This window comes from Leucoraja erinacea, chromosome 7 (assembly GCF_028641065.1).
Source record: "Leucoraja erinacea ecotype New England chromosome 7, Leri_hhj_1, whole genome shotgun sequence".
Taxonomy (NCBI): domain Eukaryota; kingdom Metazoa; phylum Chordata; class Chondrichthyes; order Rajiformes; family Rajidae; genus Leucoraja; species Leucoraja erinaceus.
In genome coordinates, this window is record NC_073383.1 from 44,398,067 (window position 1) to 44,413,510 (window position 15,444).

A 15,444-nucleotide genomic window follows, 5' to 3' on the forward strand; every position below is an offset into this window, starting at 1 on the left:
TATTTCAGGTACCCTTGATACCCTTATTTCGGCCATGAATATTAAAATAAATGCCATATGCTAGTCTAAGAACAAAAACCGGCATTTTTTAATTGAAGCACTTCTGTGTACATGACTGTTCCCTTACACAAAAATATTTAGGCAAACCTGTTTTCTTCAAGATAGTCACATCATAGTTGCCATTTCCATCTAACTCCTTCATGACGAAATTCATCCAGCAGTTCTTTGAGTCCTTCTCTTTACAAATCTTCTGCTCTTTTAGCTCATCCACTAAAGTGATTTTGAGTTTTCCACAGGTTTCAGTGCAGTTTTTTTCAAATGTACCACTTGAAAATCCAAGGCATTCCACACAATTTCTGTTTTAAATAACAAGTGAATACAGATGTCACAACATGCTTTATAAAGCTTACTGCATACAGGTATTCCATGATCACAACCCAAGATAAGTCAATATTGTTAAAGAACTGAGAGAGGCATAGCATGGAAACACCAATCCCATCCTGATCATAAACCCCTCTTATTTTCACAAATCATACATTAGTCCTATTTTTTAGTCTGCCATCATTCTCATCAACTTCCTCAGATTCTACCACTCAATTTCATTTCAGTTTTAGTTTATTGTCACATGTGCTGAGGTACACTAAAATGCTTTTGTTGCGCGCTAACCAGTCAGTGGAAAGACTATACATGTTTACAATTGAGCCATTCACAGTGTACAGATACATGATAAGGGAATAACCTACCACCTACACATTTGGGGAGTTAAAAGTGGCTTATTAACCTACCAACCCATACACCTTTTGGATGGAAACAAGAGCACCCAGAGGAATCCTATGTGGTCAAAGGAAAAATGTGTAAGTTCCACACAGAGAGCACTTAGGTCAGAATTGTACCAAGGTCTTTGGTGCGGTCAGGGAGCAGCTCTAATAGATGCACCACTGCCTTGCCACAGTGTGCCTCTTCCTTGCTTAAAGTATTTCAATCTGAAACATTGAATGCTTTGTTCTAATTCTGCGATCAAGGTATTGTACCAGCAAAGCTTTGATGAGATGGGATCAAAGATGTAGGTCAAGCTCCTCGATGAGTAGATAATTGCTCACTTAAATATGCTCATTTTAAATAAAAAGCCACACTATTGTGTGGAGTATTGTGTGCAGTTTTGGTCTCCTAAATTGAGGAAGGACATTATTGCTATTGAGGGAGTGCAGCGTAGGTTCACCAGGTTAATTCCCGGGATGGTGGGACTGACATATGATGAAAGAATGGGTCTACTTGGCTAGTATTCACTGGAATTAGAAGAATGAGAGGGGATCTTATAGAAACATATACAATTCTTAAAGGATTGGACAGGCTAGATGCAGGAAAAATGTTCCTGATGGGGAAGTCCAGAACCAGGGGTCACAGTTTAAGAATAAGGTGTAATCGATTTAGGACTGAGTCGAGGAAAAACTTCTTCACCCAGAGAATTGTGAATCTGTGGAATTCTCTGCCACAGATGGCAGTGGAGGCCAATTCACTGGATAGTTTCAACAGAGAGTTAGATTTAGCTCTTAGGGCTGAAGGAATCAAGGGATATGGGAAAAAGCAGGAACGGGATTTGGGATGATCAGCCATGATCATATTGAATGGCGGTGCTGGCTCAAACGGCCGAATAGCCTACTCCTGCAACTATTTTCTATGTTTCCATCTAGGGCTTTAATCCCTTCCTCGTGACCTCCAGTCCTCCCGACATTTCCAACTCTTGTTCTCGCTGTAAGAAAGAATTAATTCCCGAGGATATTCTCCTGAGGCTCTACCACATGAACGCCAACCTCCACAGTAAAGATCAAAACAGATCTTTGTCCATCACTTAACATGCATCATTACCAATGTACTTGTTTGTCAATATTGGTTCTATCTCCATAATACAATGATTTTACAATTCCCATGCTAGTTTTTTCCCTATTTGTCCTTCATTATTTTTTGTAAACTCTTGCCATTCTGTAAGCAGCCAGCAACTCTGTAGTTTTTCAATCTAGCCTGACTAGTATTTAACTGCTCCATCAATGAAAATCATTTATTTTACTAGCTCAGCCCTAACCTCTGGAATTCATTCCCAAAATTTCTGCCTCTCAAATCACTCTTCATTCATTTGAAATGACTTTAAAATGTATCCCATAAAACTAGCCCAAGAAGACTTATTGGACATAAGAACGGTCTGTCGCACATTTACCAAGCACTGATATTATTGTCTGGAAACAGCTTTCCCACATTTTTTTTACATGTATTTAAGATTGTATTATGGATTAACAAAACAATAGCCTTGTACTTAAAATGAAGCATTCTAATAGATATTGTTGATTATGTTTCCTTTAAATATTTGAAAATTGTTTTGGATTTTATATATTTGCTTCAAACATCTGACTGTAGAAAAAGACTCCAAATGTGCAGTATGATCAATACTTCCAAAAAGAAACATCAATGAGCATCTGAGTTACAATACAGGATGCTACAAAATAGAAAATGGCCTGTCCCACTTTCACGACCTAATTCACGACCTTTTTTTACTCGTGGACATTTTTCATCATGCCCGACCTACTTGATGCCACGAGTACCGACGACTACCATCACGGCCTGCTACGGCCTACCGAGGACCACCTACGACCTCGTGACGACCATGCTGCGAGTATGAGAAGGGCAAACTCGGCAGAGGTCGTGAAAGTGGGACAGGCCCTTTTCTATTTTGTAGCATCCTGTATTGTAACTCAGATGCTCATTGATGTTTGTTGATGTGATTTTATATCATATCACAGTGGTATTATATCATATCATATATCATATCTATATATATATATATAACTGTGTGTGTGTCTGGCTGTGTGTGTTTCTGACTTGTGGCTGCCATCCTTTGATTCGTTGCCACGCCAACACCCGACCCACAAACGCCCTGATCAAACTAGACAAACTTGGTCTAGTATAATATTAAAACTCTGTGTCTGGCTGGCTGTGTGTGTTTCTGACTGTGGCTGCCAGCCTTTGATTCGTTGCTACGCCAACATCAGACCCAGAAACGCCGAGTTTTTTTCCATTTCGGTAGAGATTTCACTTTTCATTCCAAGTATCCACTCATTAAATTTCGTCGTGTTTATGTACACATTTTTAATAAAATCCTTCTCCCCACTCACTCATTTTGTCGCCTCCTGCTGGCCAGTGACCATAACGGCTGCTGGCGCCCGCATCTTGCCTCAAAGACGCCATTTAAAAACAGCCGCACTGCGTTGGGCTGCGTTGGGGGAGCAGACCCAACGGGTCTGCACTTGGTCTAGTATCTATTTAAACTCTGTGTGTGTGTGTGTGTGTGTGCGTGTGTGTGTGTGTGTGTGTGTGTGTGTGTGTGTGTGTGTGTGTGTGTGTGTGCGTGTGTGTGTGTGTGCGTGTGTGATTTTGCATGTGAAACGTATCACCTCGAAAACCAGACTCCGAAACGGGAACATTTTTACATACTTTAGTAGAGATTTTCCTTGCAAGTGTAGAAATCCACTCCTCTACTCCTCTGTACCTTCGGTACATTATTTTCCTGTTTTTTTAATTAAAATTGTTGACCAATCTGACCTTTTTAAAAAAACCTGCTGCCCAGCTGCTGACGTTACAATGACAGTGAATTTTTTACATCTTCTGGTAGAAAGTTTCCTTATGATTTAAAAAATCAAATCCTTTATAGTTTGGTCGAGTATTTCCCGAGATATTTACTAAAATTTCTCACCAAACTGACATTTAAAAAAAATATTGAGGTTGCCCAGCTGCTGACCTCATAATGCCTATGCACCTGGCCCAACTGCCTCCAGGCCCTGCCCGGCCCTGACTCCCCCCCCCCCCCCCACCCCACCTGCCTCCTGGCCCTGCCCCCCAACCTGCCAGGTTGTTGATTCCATTGAATTGAATTGAATTATTTCTCACTCAACATCACTATTTCTTAACATTAACACATTTAATTTCAAAGACAGTTTAAAAAAAAAATTGCTGTCTTCATTGACAGCTTAGATCGAACCCGCTGTGTGTGTGTGTGTGTGTGTAGGGGGGGGGGGGGGGGCGGTGGGTAGTGCGTGTGCCCAGCTGCTGACCTCACAATGCCTTTGCACCTGGCCCCGCCCGACTCTGCTTTCCCACCTGTTTCATGGCCCCGCCCCCAGTCTGCTGTTCTCTCTCTCTCTAGTAACTTGGTCTAGTAACTTCTAAAATAATGGTGCCTGATTGGAGTTGATTATACTGCATGAAAATATCTCACGGAATTCACGCTGACCACTAAGCACGCATTTTACACTAAACCTACTTTGTTCTCCGTACCTTCCCGTTAACTCCCACCACTCTCAACCAGTCACCCACAAATTGGCAATTTATAATAGCCAATTAACTAACAACTTCTTTGAAATGTGGGAGGAATCCAGGCCTCCTGGAGGTAACCCACATGGTCAGAGGGAGAATATGAAAACTCCACATCGAAAGCACCTGAGGACATGAGTGAACACAGATCAGAAGACTTGTGAGACAATTACTGTATTTGCTGTGCCATTATGGCACCCCATTGTTGGTTTAAATCTCAAGGAACTGCCAGTCCAGCTGCTAAGTCGCTTGATCGTGTGTCTGTATGCTGTAGGCCACAATAAGATTAAGCTGTAATTTTGAAATGCACCAACATTAGGTGGGAACTTACACATAAGCTGGGCATGGAGATGGACAGCCTGGGCATTCTTTACAATATGGAAGTTGATAACCGGAATTGCATTTGCACTTATTACAGGTGCAGCTTCCTCTTCCACTGCAGATTGCAGTATCTTTGTCCTGCTTACATTGCTCAAAAGACTTTGCACACTCACAAGCAGTTCCTTCAAAACCTGGATCGCACCGGCATTTTTCACAATCACATTTTCCATGTCCTGAAAGTTAATGCCAGGGAAGAAAGTAAACAATCATGCTTATATAATTTATAAATCTGTATGCTTGTATTTATGATTATATTTGGACTCAGATATACCAATTCGTACAGGATATTACATAGAATGCATTGTAGAAAACTTACCCATTCTGTTCAAATCAAGCTTCCTGGTCTTCCTTCTTATCTATGCTTGATTAGCATGCCCCTCATACGCTAATCAAGAACTGTTCCCAGGGCCGGATTTACGTATAAACTTGACAAGCTTAAGCTTAGGGCCGCGAGATCTATAACCACATAACCATATAATCTAGGGGGGCCTCGCAGAGCCGGATTTACCACTAGGCTTCATAGGCTGAAGCCTAGGGCCTCGAAATATAGGCGGCCTCTGGCCAAGGCAGGACACCTGCCGTTCAACTCTGGGCGGGCCCCCCTCTCTATCTCTCTCCCTCTCTCTCTCTGTCTGTCACTCTCCGTCTCCGCCAGTCATCCATATCCATGTCCGGGCCGCCGGGTCTCCGCTCTCTGCTCGCTCCTCATCTGCCGGCACGGCCGGCCGCCTTGCACATGCGCACAACCACGGCCACGGCCAGCATCATCGGCCGCCCTGCGCATGCGCACTGCCACGGCAACTGGTCGGCGCTGGGCACTTTCTCCCTCGCTTTGAATTGTGGGCGATCTGGCCGCCATCGCTTTCTGGTCGCCGCCTCATCGAGACCGCTGAAAACCAACGCAGAATCACTCCCTGACCCTGGATCAGGAGTAACTCCCTGGGGTCTCTTGCTTCTAGTTTCCTGGTCCTCCATAAATATTCTAAATGGAATTTAAACTGGAGGTGGTAGAGGGCTGAACAATAACAGCCTATTGCATTTTATCTGTTTATTTATTGTGTATATATATGGTCTATGGTATATAAACACACTGAACTTTTATCTCCTGTTCTGTATTATGTTTACATATTCTGTTGTGCTGCAGCAAGCAAGAATTTCATTGTCCTATCTGGGACACATGACAATAAAACTCTCTTGACTCTTGACTTGGACTTAAGCAAAAAAGGGTTCTTGGGGAAAAAAGATCTACCTTAAATTTAGTTGCGTCTGGTTGGGTAACTATGGTAGGGTGAAGACTATTCCATGCATTAATTGTGTGGGGGAACTCCATGGAGCCACTCTGGATAGAAGAAATTTGGTGACGTTTCGGGTAGAGACCCTCCTTTAGACTCCCTCTGGTTTTAGTGTTTTTAGTTTAATTTAAAGATACAGCGTAGAAACAGGCCCTTCGGCCCAACGCGTCCACGCCGACCACCAATCACCCGTACACTAGTTCTATCCCACACATTAGCGGAGTAAGTCAAGAGTGTTTTATTCTCCCACGTCCCTGTTAGAACAATGAAATCCTTACTTGCATATGTAAACATAGTACTCTGTAAACAATGTTATAAACGAGAAAACAAAACTGTGTATATTTATACATGAATATATAACTATATAAATATATGTGTGTGTGTGTGTGTGTGCATAATATATATATACACACACACACACACACACACACACACACACACACAATTTCCCTCCTGGGATTAATAAAGTTCTATCATACAGTATCGTGTGTGTAGGAAGGAACTGCAGATGCTGGTTTAAACTGAAGATAGACACAAAAAGCTGGAGTAACTCAACAGGTCAGAGAGAATCTCTGGACAAAAGGAAAATATTACGTTTTGGGTTGGGTCTGAAATTGGTTCCTGCACACCTTTGGAATGTGGAAGGAAACGAGCACCCGGAGAAAACCCATGCGATCAAAGGGAAAAGGAGCAAACTGTATACAGACAGCACCCATATTCAGGATCAATTCTGGGTCTCTGGCACTTTTAGGCAGCAACTTTATGGCCAATGTACTGCCTCATAGTCTTGAACTTAATTAAAACATACAGTAGATGTAAAGGGGGACATAGTGTCACTTGGAGATTTAAAACTGAAAATGGCTATTTTCATTTTTTTAGTAACCAAAGTTATCAACGTATAATTTTTTGTGTGTTGGAAAACAAAATATAGTGGCACAGCTGGTAGACTTGCTGCCTCACACGCCAGAGATCTGTGTTCGATCCTGTCCTCGGGCACTGTCCGTGTTGAATTTGCACATTCTCCCTGCAAGCGTGTGGGTTTCCTCCCACATCCCAAAGGCTTTGTAGGTTAACTATTCTCTGTAAAATTGCCCCTCATGTGTATGTAGTGGGTGAGGAAAGTGGGATAACAGAACTTGTGTGAATGGATAGACAAAAATACTGGAGAAACTCAGCGGGTGAGGCAGCATCTATGGAGCGAAGGAAATAGGCAACGTTTCGGGTCGAGACCCTTTTCCAGACTGATGTGAGGGTGGGGGGGGAAGGGAAGGAGAAAGGAAGAGGTGGAGACGTTGTGGGTTGAGGGAGAGCTGGGAAGGGGAGGAGAAAGCAGGGATTACCTGAAATTGAAGAAGCCAATGTTCATACCACTGAGGTGTAAACTGCCCAAGTGAAATATGAGGTGCTGCTCCTCCAAGTTACAGTGAGCCTCACTCTGGCCATGGAGGAGGCCCAGGACAGAAAGGTCGGATTCGGAATGGGAGGGGGAGTTGAAGTGCTGAGCCACCAGGAGATCATGTTGGTTATTGCGAACTGAGCGGAGGTGTTGGGCGTAGCGAACGCCAAGCCTACGCTTGGTCTCACCGATGTAGAGCAGCTGACACCTAGAGCAGTGGATGCAATAGATGAGGTTGGAGGAGGTGTAGGTGAACCTCTGCCACACCTGGAAAGACGGCTTGGGTCCTTGAATGGAGTCAAGGGGGGAGGTAAAGCGACAAGTGTAGCATTTCCTGCAGTTGCAAGGGAAAGTGCTAGGAGAGGGGGTATGATATGATATGCCATTTATTGTCACTATACATGTACAGTGAAACTGAAAGCTGCTCGTACTCAGTACATACATACAATTTTACACAAAAAACAAGAAACAGAAAAAACAAAACAGAAGGGAGATGGGGGGGGGGGGGAAATAGGTGCACAAATTCTGCGGCGCTACATACATATATACATATATACAGATGGAAGTCCGTGTTGGGCGGTGTAGTCAGTGCATGTGTGGATTTGAATTTATGGTAGATATAATTCTCGGGAAGCAGCTATTCCTGAGTCTGTTTGTCCTGGATTTGATGCACCTATAGCGCCTTCCAGAGGGCAGCAGGTCGAACAGTCCAAACGCAGGATGGGAGCTGTCTTTGGTGATCTTCTTTGCCCTGCTAAGGCAGCGGGAGGTGTAGATGTCCATCAGGGAGGGAGGGGAGAGGGCAACCAATGATCCTCTGCGCTGTCCTGGTTACCCTCTGAAGCCTCTCCCTGTCTGCCATGGTGCAGCTGCCATACCATGCTGTAATGCAGTATGTCAGCAGGCTCTCGATGGACGAGCGGTAGAAGGTCAGCAGCAGGTTAGAGTCCAGGTTGTGCTTCCTGAGGACCCTCAGGAAGTGCAGCCGCTGCTGAGCCTTCTTGATGACCGCCGTCGTGTTGTCCGTCCAGGAGATATCAGCAGCGATATGGATGCCGAGAAACCGGAAGGTGTTGACCCTCTCCACACACTCGCCGTTAATGTGTAGGGGGACTAAGTCGGTGCTGTGCCTCCTGAAGTCGACAATGAGCTCTTTTGTTTTCCTGGTGTTCAGAGCCAGATTGTTTTCTGAGCACCAGGTTGTCAACTTCAGGACTTCCTCTCTGTAGGCTGCCTCGTCTCCCTTTGAAATAAGTCCGACCACAGTGGTGTCGTCAGCAAATTTGACGATGTGGTTGTTGTTGTGAGCCGGACTACAGTCGTAGGTGTAGAGACAGTATAAGAGGGGGCTTAGCACACAGCCCTGTGGGGAACCGGTACTCAACCTGCGAGTGGAGGAGAGGTGGGGGCCGAGTCTCACAGTCTGGGGCCGGTTTGTGAGGAAATCCTTAATCCAGGCACATGTGACAGTGGGGAGGCCGAGAGTGACCAGTTTACCAATGAGGATGTCCGGGATGATTGTATTAAAGGCTGAACTAAAATCCACAAAGAGCATCCGGACGTAGCTCTGCCCCTGCTCCAGATGGCTCAGCACAGAGTGGAGAGCTACGGTGATGGCGTCTTCTGTGGATCTGTTTTGGCGATAAGCGAATTGGTGGGGGTCGAAGTCTGGTGGTAGATAGTCCTTGATGTGCTGGAGGACCAATCTCTCGAAGCACTTCGTGATTACCGGAGTGAGGGCAACAGGACGGTAGTCATTAAGGCTGGTGATGGGAGACTTCTTCGGCACAGGGACGATTGTGGCTGATTTTAGGCAGGACGGAATAACTGCCTGGGCCAGGGAGAGATTGAAAATTCTGGTGAAGATGGCAGTGAGCTGGTGGGCGCACGCTTTGAGCACCTTACCAGGGACTCCATCTGGGCCGGTAGCCTTCTTGGGGTTCACTGCCAGGAGCACCCGTCTGACATCGTGTTCCCCGACAGTGAGTGGGGAAGTACAGGAGCCAGGTGAGGGTGGGAACAGGGCTGTAGCAGGTGAGTGCTGCTGTTGTGATGTTTCAAAGCGGGAGAAGAAGCAATTTAGCTTTTCTGCCAGCGGCGCACTCAGGTCTTCTGACTTTGTGGCACAGCCTCTGTAGTTGGTAATGTCTTGTATGCCCCGCCATACCTCCCGTGTATTATTGCTGGACAAGTGGGACTCTATGCTCCTCTTGTGGTCCGCCTTGGCCTTTTTAATACCACTTTTCAGGTCGGCTCGAGCAGCCCTGTACAGAGCTCTGTCACCTGACCTGAAGGCAGCATCGCGGGCTCTGAGGAGTGTGCGGACCTGGCTGGACATCCAGGGTTTCTGGTTTGGGAAAACCCGTATGTTTTTGTCTACAGTCACATTTCCGATGCAGAACTTGATATAGTCCAGCACCGATTCTGTGAGAGTTTCCAGGTCCTGGTGTTCGAATATGTCCCAGTTTGTCTGGGTAAAGCAGTCCTGTAGATTGGAGAGTGCATTTTCAGGCCAGGTTGTAACAGATTTTATGGTGGGCCTGGCACTGCGTCTGAGGGGGGTGTAGGCTGGAGAGAGCAGGAGGGAGAGATGATCTGACTGGCCGAGTTGGGGGAGGGGGATGGCTCTATACGCGTGCTTGATATTGGTGTAAACATGATCCAGCGTGTTCACCCCTCTAGTAGAACACTTGACATGTTGGTAGAATTTCGGCAGTACAGTCTTCAAGTTGGCCTTATTAAAGTCCCCTGTGATTATGTGAACACCTTCGGGGTGGTCCCGCTGCTGTTCGTTAATGGTGTTCAGCAGGAGAGAGAGCGCCTTGTTTACATTGGCGTCAGGTGGAATATACACAGCCGTGACAATCACGACTGTTAGTTCTCTCGGTAGAAAAAAAGTCCGGCATCTTACAGACATGTACTCGAGGTCAGGGGAACAATGATTGTCTATGATTGTCCCGTTGTTGCACCAATTCTCATGCACGTATATACAGAGACCCCCTCCCCTGCTCTTACCGGAGTCCATAGTCCTGTCCCCGCGGAGCAGAAAGCGACCTGCTAGCTGCATGCTAGCATCAGGTATCCCCGGGTGAAGCCAGGTTTCGGTGATGATCATAACACAGCAGTCACGAACATACCGATTCCCAGCGAGTTGCACTTCCAGGTCGTCCATTTTGTGAACCAGGGATCTGGCGTTGGAGAGATACAGGCTCGGTAGAGGTGGCTTGTGTGGTCGATTCCTTAGCCTTAGCAAAGCTCCAGACCTGCGGCCTCGCTTCTGCTTCCTCTCCCTCCTCCGTCTGCGCCGCCTCCTAGACCCGACAACAATCCACGGGGACCCCGGTGGTCTTGCTATGTCGCCCGGGATGTTATACTTGCGGTGGAAGGCACTCGAAACCGCAGGCTGACGCTGTACAACGATATCCCCGATATCCACGAGGTTCTGTCGGGAGTAGCGGGTGTAGCGGGTGTTCGCAGAACCGACTGCAAAGACGTACACGGACAACACAACGTACACAAACAACAAAAAAGTTTGGTAGTTTGGGTGGGAAGGAACAAATTGACCAGGGAGTTACAGAGGGAGCGGTCTCTGCGGAAAGCCAACAGGGGAGGAGATGGGAAGATGTGGCCAGTGGTGGGATCCCATTGGTAGACAAAAAAGCTGGAGAATATCAGTGGGTGAGGCAGCATCTATGGAGCGAAGGAATAGACGACGTTTCGGGTCGAGACCCTTCTTCAGATTGATCTCGGGGAGGGGGGACACGAAAAAGTTAGGAAGAGGTGGAGACAGTAGGCTGTGGGAGAGCTGGGAATGGGAGGGGAAGGAGGGAGAAAGCAAGGACTGCCTGAAATTAGAGAAGCCAATGTTCATACCGCTGGGGTGTAAACTACCCAAGCAAATATGAGGTGCTGCTCCTCCAATATGTGGTGGGACTCACTCTGGCCATGGAGGAGGCCCAGGACAGAAAGGTCGGATTTGGAATGGGAAGGGGAGTTGAAGTGTTGAGCCACTGGGAGATCAGGTTGGTTATTGCGAACTGAGTGGAGGTGTTGTGCGAAGCGATCGTCAAGCCTGCGCTTGGTCTCACCGAGGTTGATTATAAGCTGAATAGTCCAACCACATTTTTGTTTGGAAATGGAAAGAAGTAATAGAAATTGCATTCAATGTGTAAAAAGAGTTGAGATACTGTTATAATGTTGCTGCATGTTATTGTGGTGTATATCATGTCTTGATTGGTGAATATGTTTAGTTTGTGACTTTATTTGAAGCAGAAATAATACGTGAATGCTTCATTGAGCATAATTCCGATTGGTAACTACGCACTTCGTTCGAGCACAATATTGCACGCGTCATGCAAGCCGTCTTAAATGACCACCTAAACTGTCATTTGGCAACTTAAAAAGCTGCCTAGGTTGCCCGGCTGGCAACAGAGAAAAAAAATTAAGTGAGAGCCCTGCAAGGTGTACAATATTTTTGACTATCATAGGCCTTTCTTACATATGCTGTCACAACATTCTCACTTTTCTCCATGTACAATATTTGATTTCGTGATTAATATACCTTTTCTGGTGCCTCATAATTTTTGCTCTTTCAAACAGCTGAAACTATTGCTCCATCTATCTTCATGTTTAAAAACTTTATTAGTCACTTCACAGCCTTCCCTTTTCAAAAGAATAGCTTGTTCATTCTTCCCTGCTGAGAGTAACCTCACCACATATCATTGCAAGGAACTGCAGATGCTGGAAAATCGAAGATAGACAAAAATGCTGGAGAAACTCAGCGGCGGATGAGGCAGCATCTATGGAGCGAAGGAAATAGGCGACGTTTCAGGTCGAGACCCTTCTTCAGACTGAAGAATGGTCTCAACCCAAAACTTCGCCTATTTCCTTCGCTCCATAGATGCTGCTTCACTCGCTGAGTTTCTCCAGCATTTTTGTCTACCTTCATATCATTGCAAATCTTTTTAATGCCACCTCCTTGTGCATCTGCATCTTTTTATAATACAATGACCAGAATTGAACACAGTACTTAATGAGACAGCTTCAAATAACCTTTCTATCTTTTTATAAATAATCCAAGTGTTTGAGTATTTCTATAACTTTATTGTCCTTTATTGCTATTTCATATTTGAAAATTAAATTTGAGACATAAGGTCTTGTTTCATCTGACAGAGTTTCTTTTAAATAAACAAATCATGCTAAGTAAGAAATGTCACAAAAGAAACTCACCAGCACACAGTTTACCCATATTTCGCTCACAGTTCTGGTCATCACATTCGCAGTACTTGCCATAAATTTTCCTGGTGGGATTAGTATGGCAAATGCATGCACCACAAATACAGTCTCCTTGGTTGCTGCAGGTGGTTGATGTATTATCTTTACGACATGATGCATCCAGTTCTTGAGTAGAACGCTTGCCAATTTCACACTCGCAAAACTTTCCAATCCAACCCTGATCACAACTAGCAAGAGGAAAAACAAACTCAGCTCTTCCAATTGAACAACTAATTGGCATTAGTGATAACGTGATAAAGAGTAAACAGTATAAGCCATCCACTATCCAAATGCCTTATTTTATTGCCTACATTGACCAATGACTGGATTTCAAAAGTAATCCATTGGTTGCCCATTGCTTGGAATGTTCTGAGAATGTAGCAAGGCACAAAACAAATACAACATCATAAAGTCATAGAGTTATAGAATGATACAACATGGAAACAGGCCCTTCGGTCCAACTTGTCCATACCGGCCAACATGTCCCAGCTACACTAGTCCCACCTGCCTGCATTTGGTCCATATCCCTCCAAGCCTGTCCTATCCATGTGCTTGTCTAACTGTTTCTTAAATGTTGGGATAGTCCCTGCCTCAACTACCTCCTCTGACATCTTGTTCCATACACCCACCACCCTTTGTGTGAAAAAGTTACTCTTCAGATTCCTATAAAATATTTTCCCCGCCACCATAAACCTATGCTCCTCGATTCACCTACTCTGGGCAAGAGACTCTGTACATCCACCCGATCTAGATTTGATTAACATGAGGGTTATGATCCTCTCTTAGATGATACTAACAGCGTATGTAAAATCCATAGTGTCCATGTGATTTTTGCATGGCAGATATAAGTCCTTACCATTGAGCTGTTGATCTTGCCGTGCAGCACCATGGATGGCCAATATACAGAATGGAAGTCCAGGGTGTACCCTTCCCCACATTTATATTTCAAACTTTACCAGCTTTCAATGACTGCCATCAGTACAGCAACCAAGCACTGCCACACAAGGCAATAAAAGGTTGAAGTAACTGTGGATCACATGAATCATTCATCTCAATTTTGTTTTTATTTAAAATGAATACTTTGAGGGTCCAGAATATTAGTTTCAAAAACATTGAAATCAAAGAATGATATGGCAATGACTAAGATTTTTTAATTGTTTAATTTATAGATATCTCCTTTTATTGTTCACCCCTCCCCTCCCCTCCCTCTGTTGTTGGCATCAGCCACCACCACTCATTCAGTTCCATTTTACACTCTCCTTTCCCATCAGATTCCAGAATCTGCAGTCTTTTGTTCTCCAGTTAGCTCCATCCACACTCTGTCTCTATCTCCACCCCTACCTCCCCCACCCGACTATGATCTGCCAATCAATCCCTCCTCACCTTGCCTATTTCCTTCGCTCCATAGATGCTGCTGCACCCGCTGAGTTTCTCCAGCATTTTTGTGTACCTCCTCACCTATATCTGCCTACCACTTCCTACCTCTTGCCCCTCCCTTCACCTCACTTCTAAATACTGACTGGTCCCCCTCTGCTCGTTCAGTTGATATAAAGGATCCCAACCTCTGAAGAAGGGTCTCGAGCCAAAACATCACCCATTCCTTCTCTCCCGACACGCTGCCTGTTCTGCTGAGTTACTCCAGTATTTTGTGTCTATCTTCTGAAACATTGACTACCCATTCCCTTCACAGATGCTGGATGACCTGCTGCATGCATCCAGCTGCTCTCATTTTCTTTGCTTAAAGTTAAACGAACGGTTTAGCAAGAATGATTAAATATTTTTTAAAATATGTTTTACCTGCATATCCCACACTTGACCGCACCTTTGTTGTTGCAGTGTTTAGATAAAACAGTTTTGTCATCACATTTACAGTCACATTCTGTCGTTAAGATAATTTCTAAATTCTCTGTGAAACCCAAAGGTTTGATCTCAAAGGATTCGGTCTTTGACAGGCACTGATCTGCAGTTATTGTGATTGTGAAACTTATCTGGGAAAGGCAAAAAAGAACATCTTTATTTTCAATGAACGCAAGAAGTTTTGTGCAGCATACATACTCCATTGACATTTTTCCTTTTTTTTTATGCTTCATACAATATTTGAGAGACAACTTGAAAAACATACCATTACAATTCCAACAATAACTCAATTAAATAATTAATATGTCTCATTCCTCCCTCAAACTATTGTGATTAACTATGCAATTTATTTTATATGGTTCACTGAAATTAATCCATTTACTTCCCCTTCAAGATCGTTTCTTAGTTTGGATATAAATTCCAAGTGATTGTTCTTATTTTGGCTTTCAATGTCTGGATATTCTTTTACAGTGATGAATTCTCCAGTGGTTTAAATAAATTCTTACAATCAGATTGGAGAGCTTTCCAGCAGATCACAGTGCTGCTATAAAGTGTGTTACCCTAAAATAATTTGGATATCAAGCGGTTGATAAATTAGGGAACACTATTTGAATTATGTGGATCAAATAGGTTATGATTCAATTTCAATCGGGAACTACAGAACCATTTAGAAGCTAATTTGGAAATTGACAAGCAGAGAAACAGACAAAAAAAAACCCCGGGTAAAAAAGACTGTTTCCATGTAACCCCCCCTGTAAAATCAGACACCGTTGTCACTTATGAACACAATCGGTCTGTTTTCATGCAGGATGGCCATTGAAAAAGACAAGCATTTGCTTTTAGTAATCCTTGGACGATAAACAGGTAACACCCGGGCTTTCATAT

General features: G+C 44.4%; 1 protein-coding gene across 2 annotated transcripts in view; it reads right to left on the bottom strand.

The window, feature by feature from the left end:
- itgb2 (integrin, beta 2) overlaps nt 1-15,444 on the bottom strand; it is a 96,561-nt gene that overhangs the window by 11,156 nt on the left and 69,961 nt on the right. For both annotated transcript variants that reach the window (XM_055638425.1, XM_055638424.1), the window contains exons 11-14: nt 14,500-14,690; nt 12,658-12,890; nt 4,691-4,913; nt 148-356 (exon numbers count right to left, since the gene is read on the bottom strand). In XM_055638425.1, coding sequence (XP_055494400.1) covers nt 148-356; nt 4,691-4,913; nt 12,658-12,890; nt 14,500-14,690 — 856 coding nt within the window. The remainder of the gene's footprint in view (nt 1-147; nt 357-4,690; nt 4,914-12,657; nt 12,891-14,499; nt 14,691-15,444) is intronic.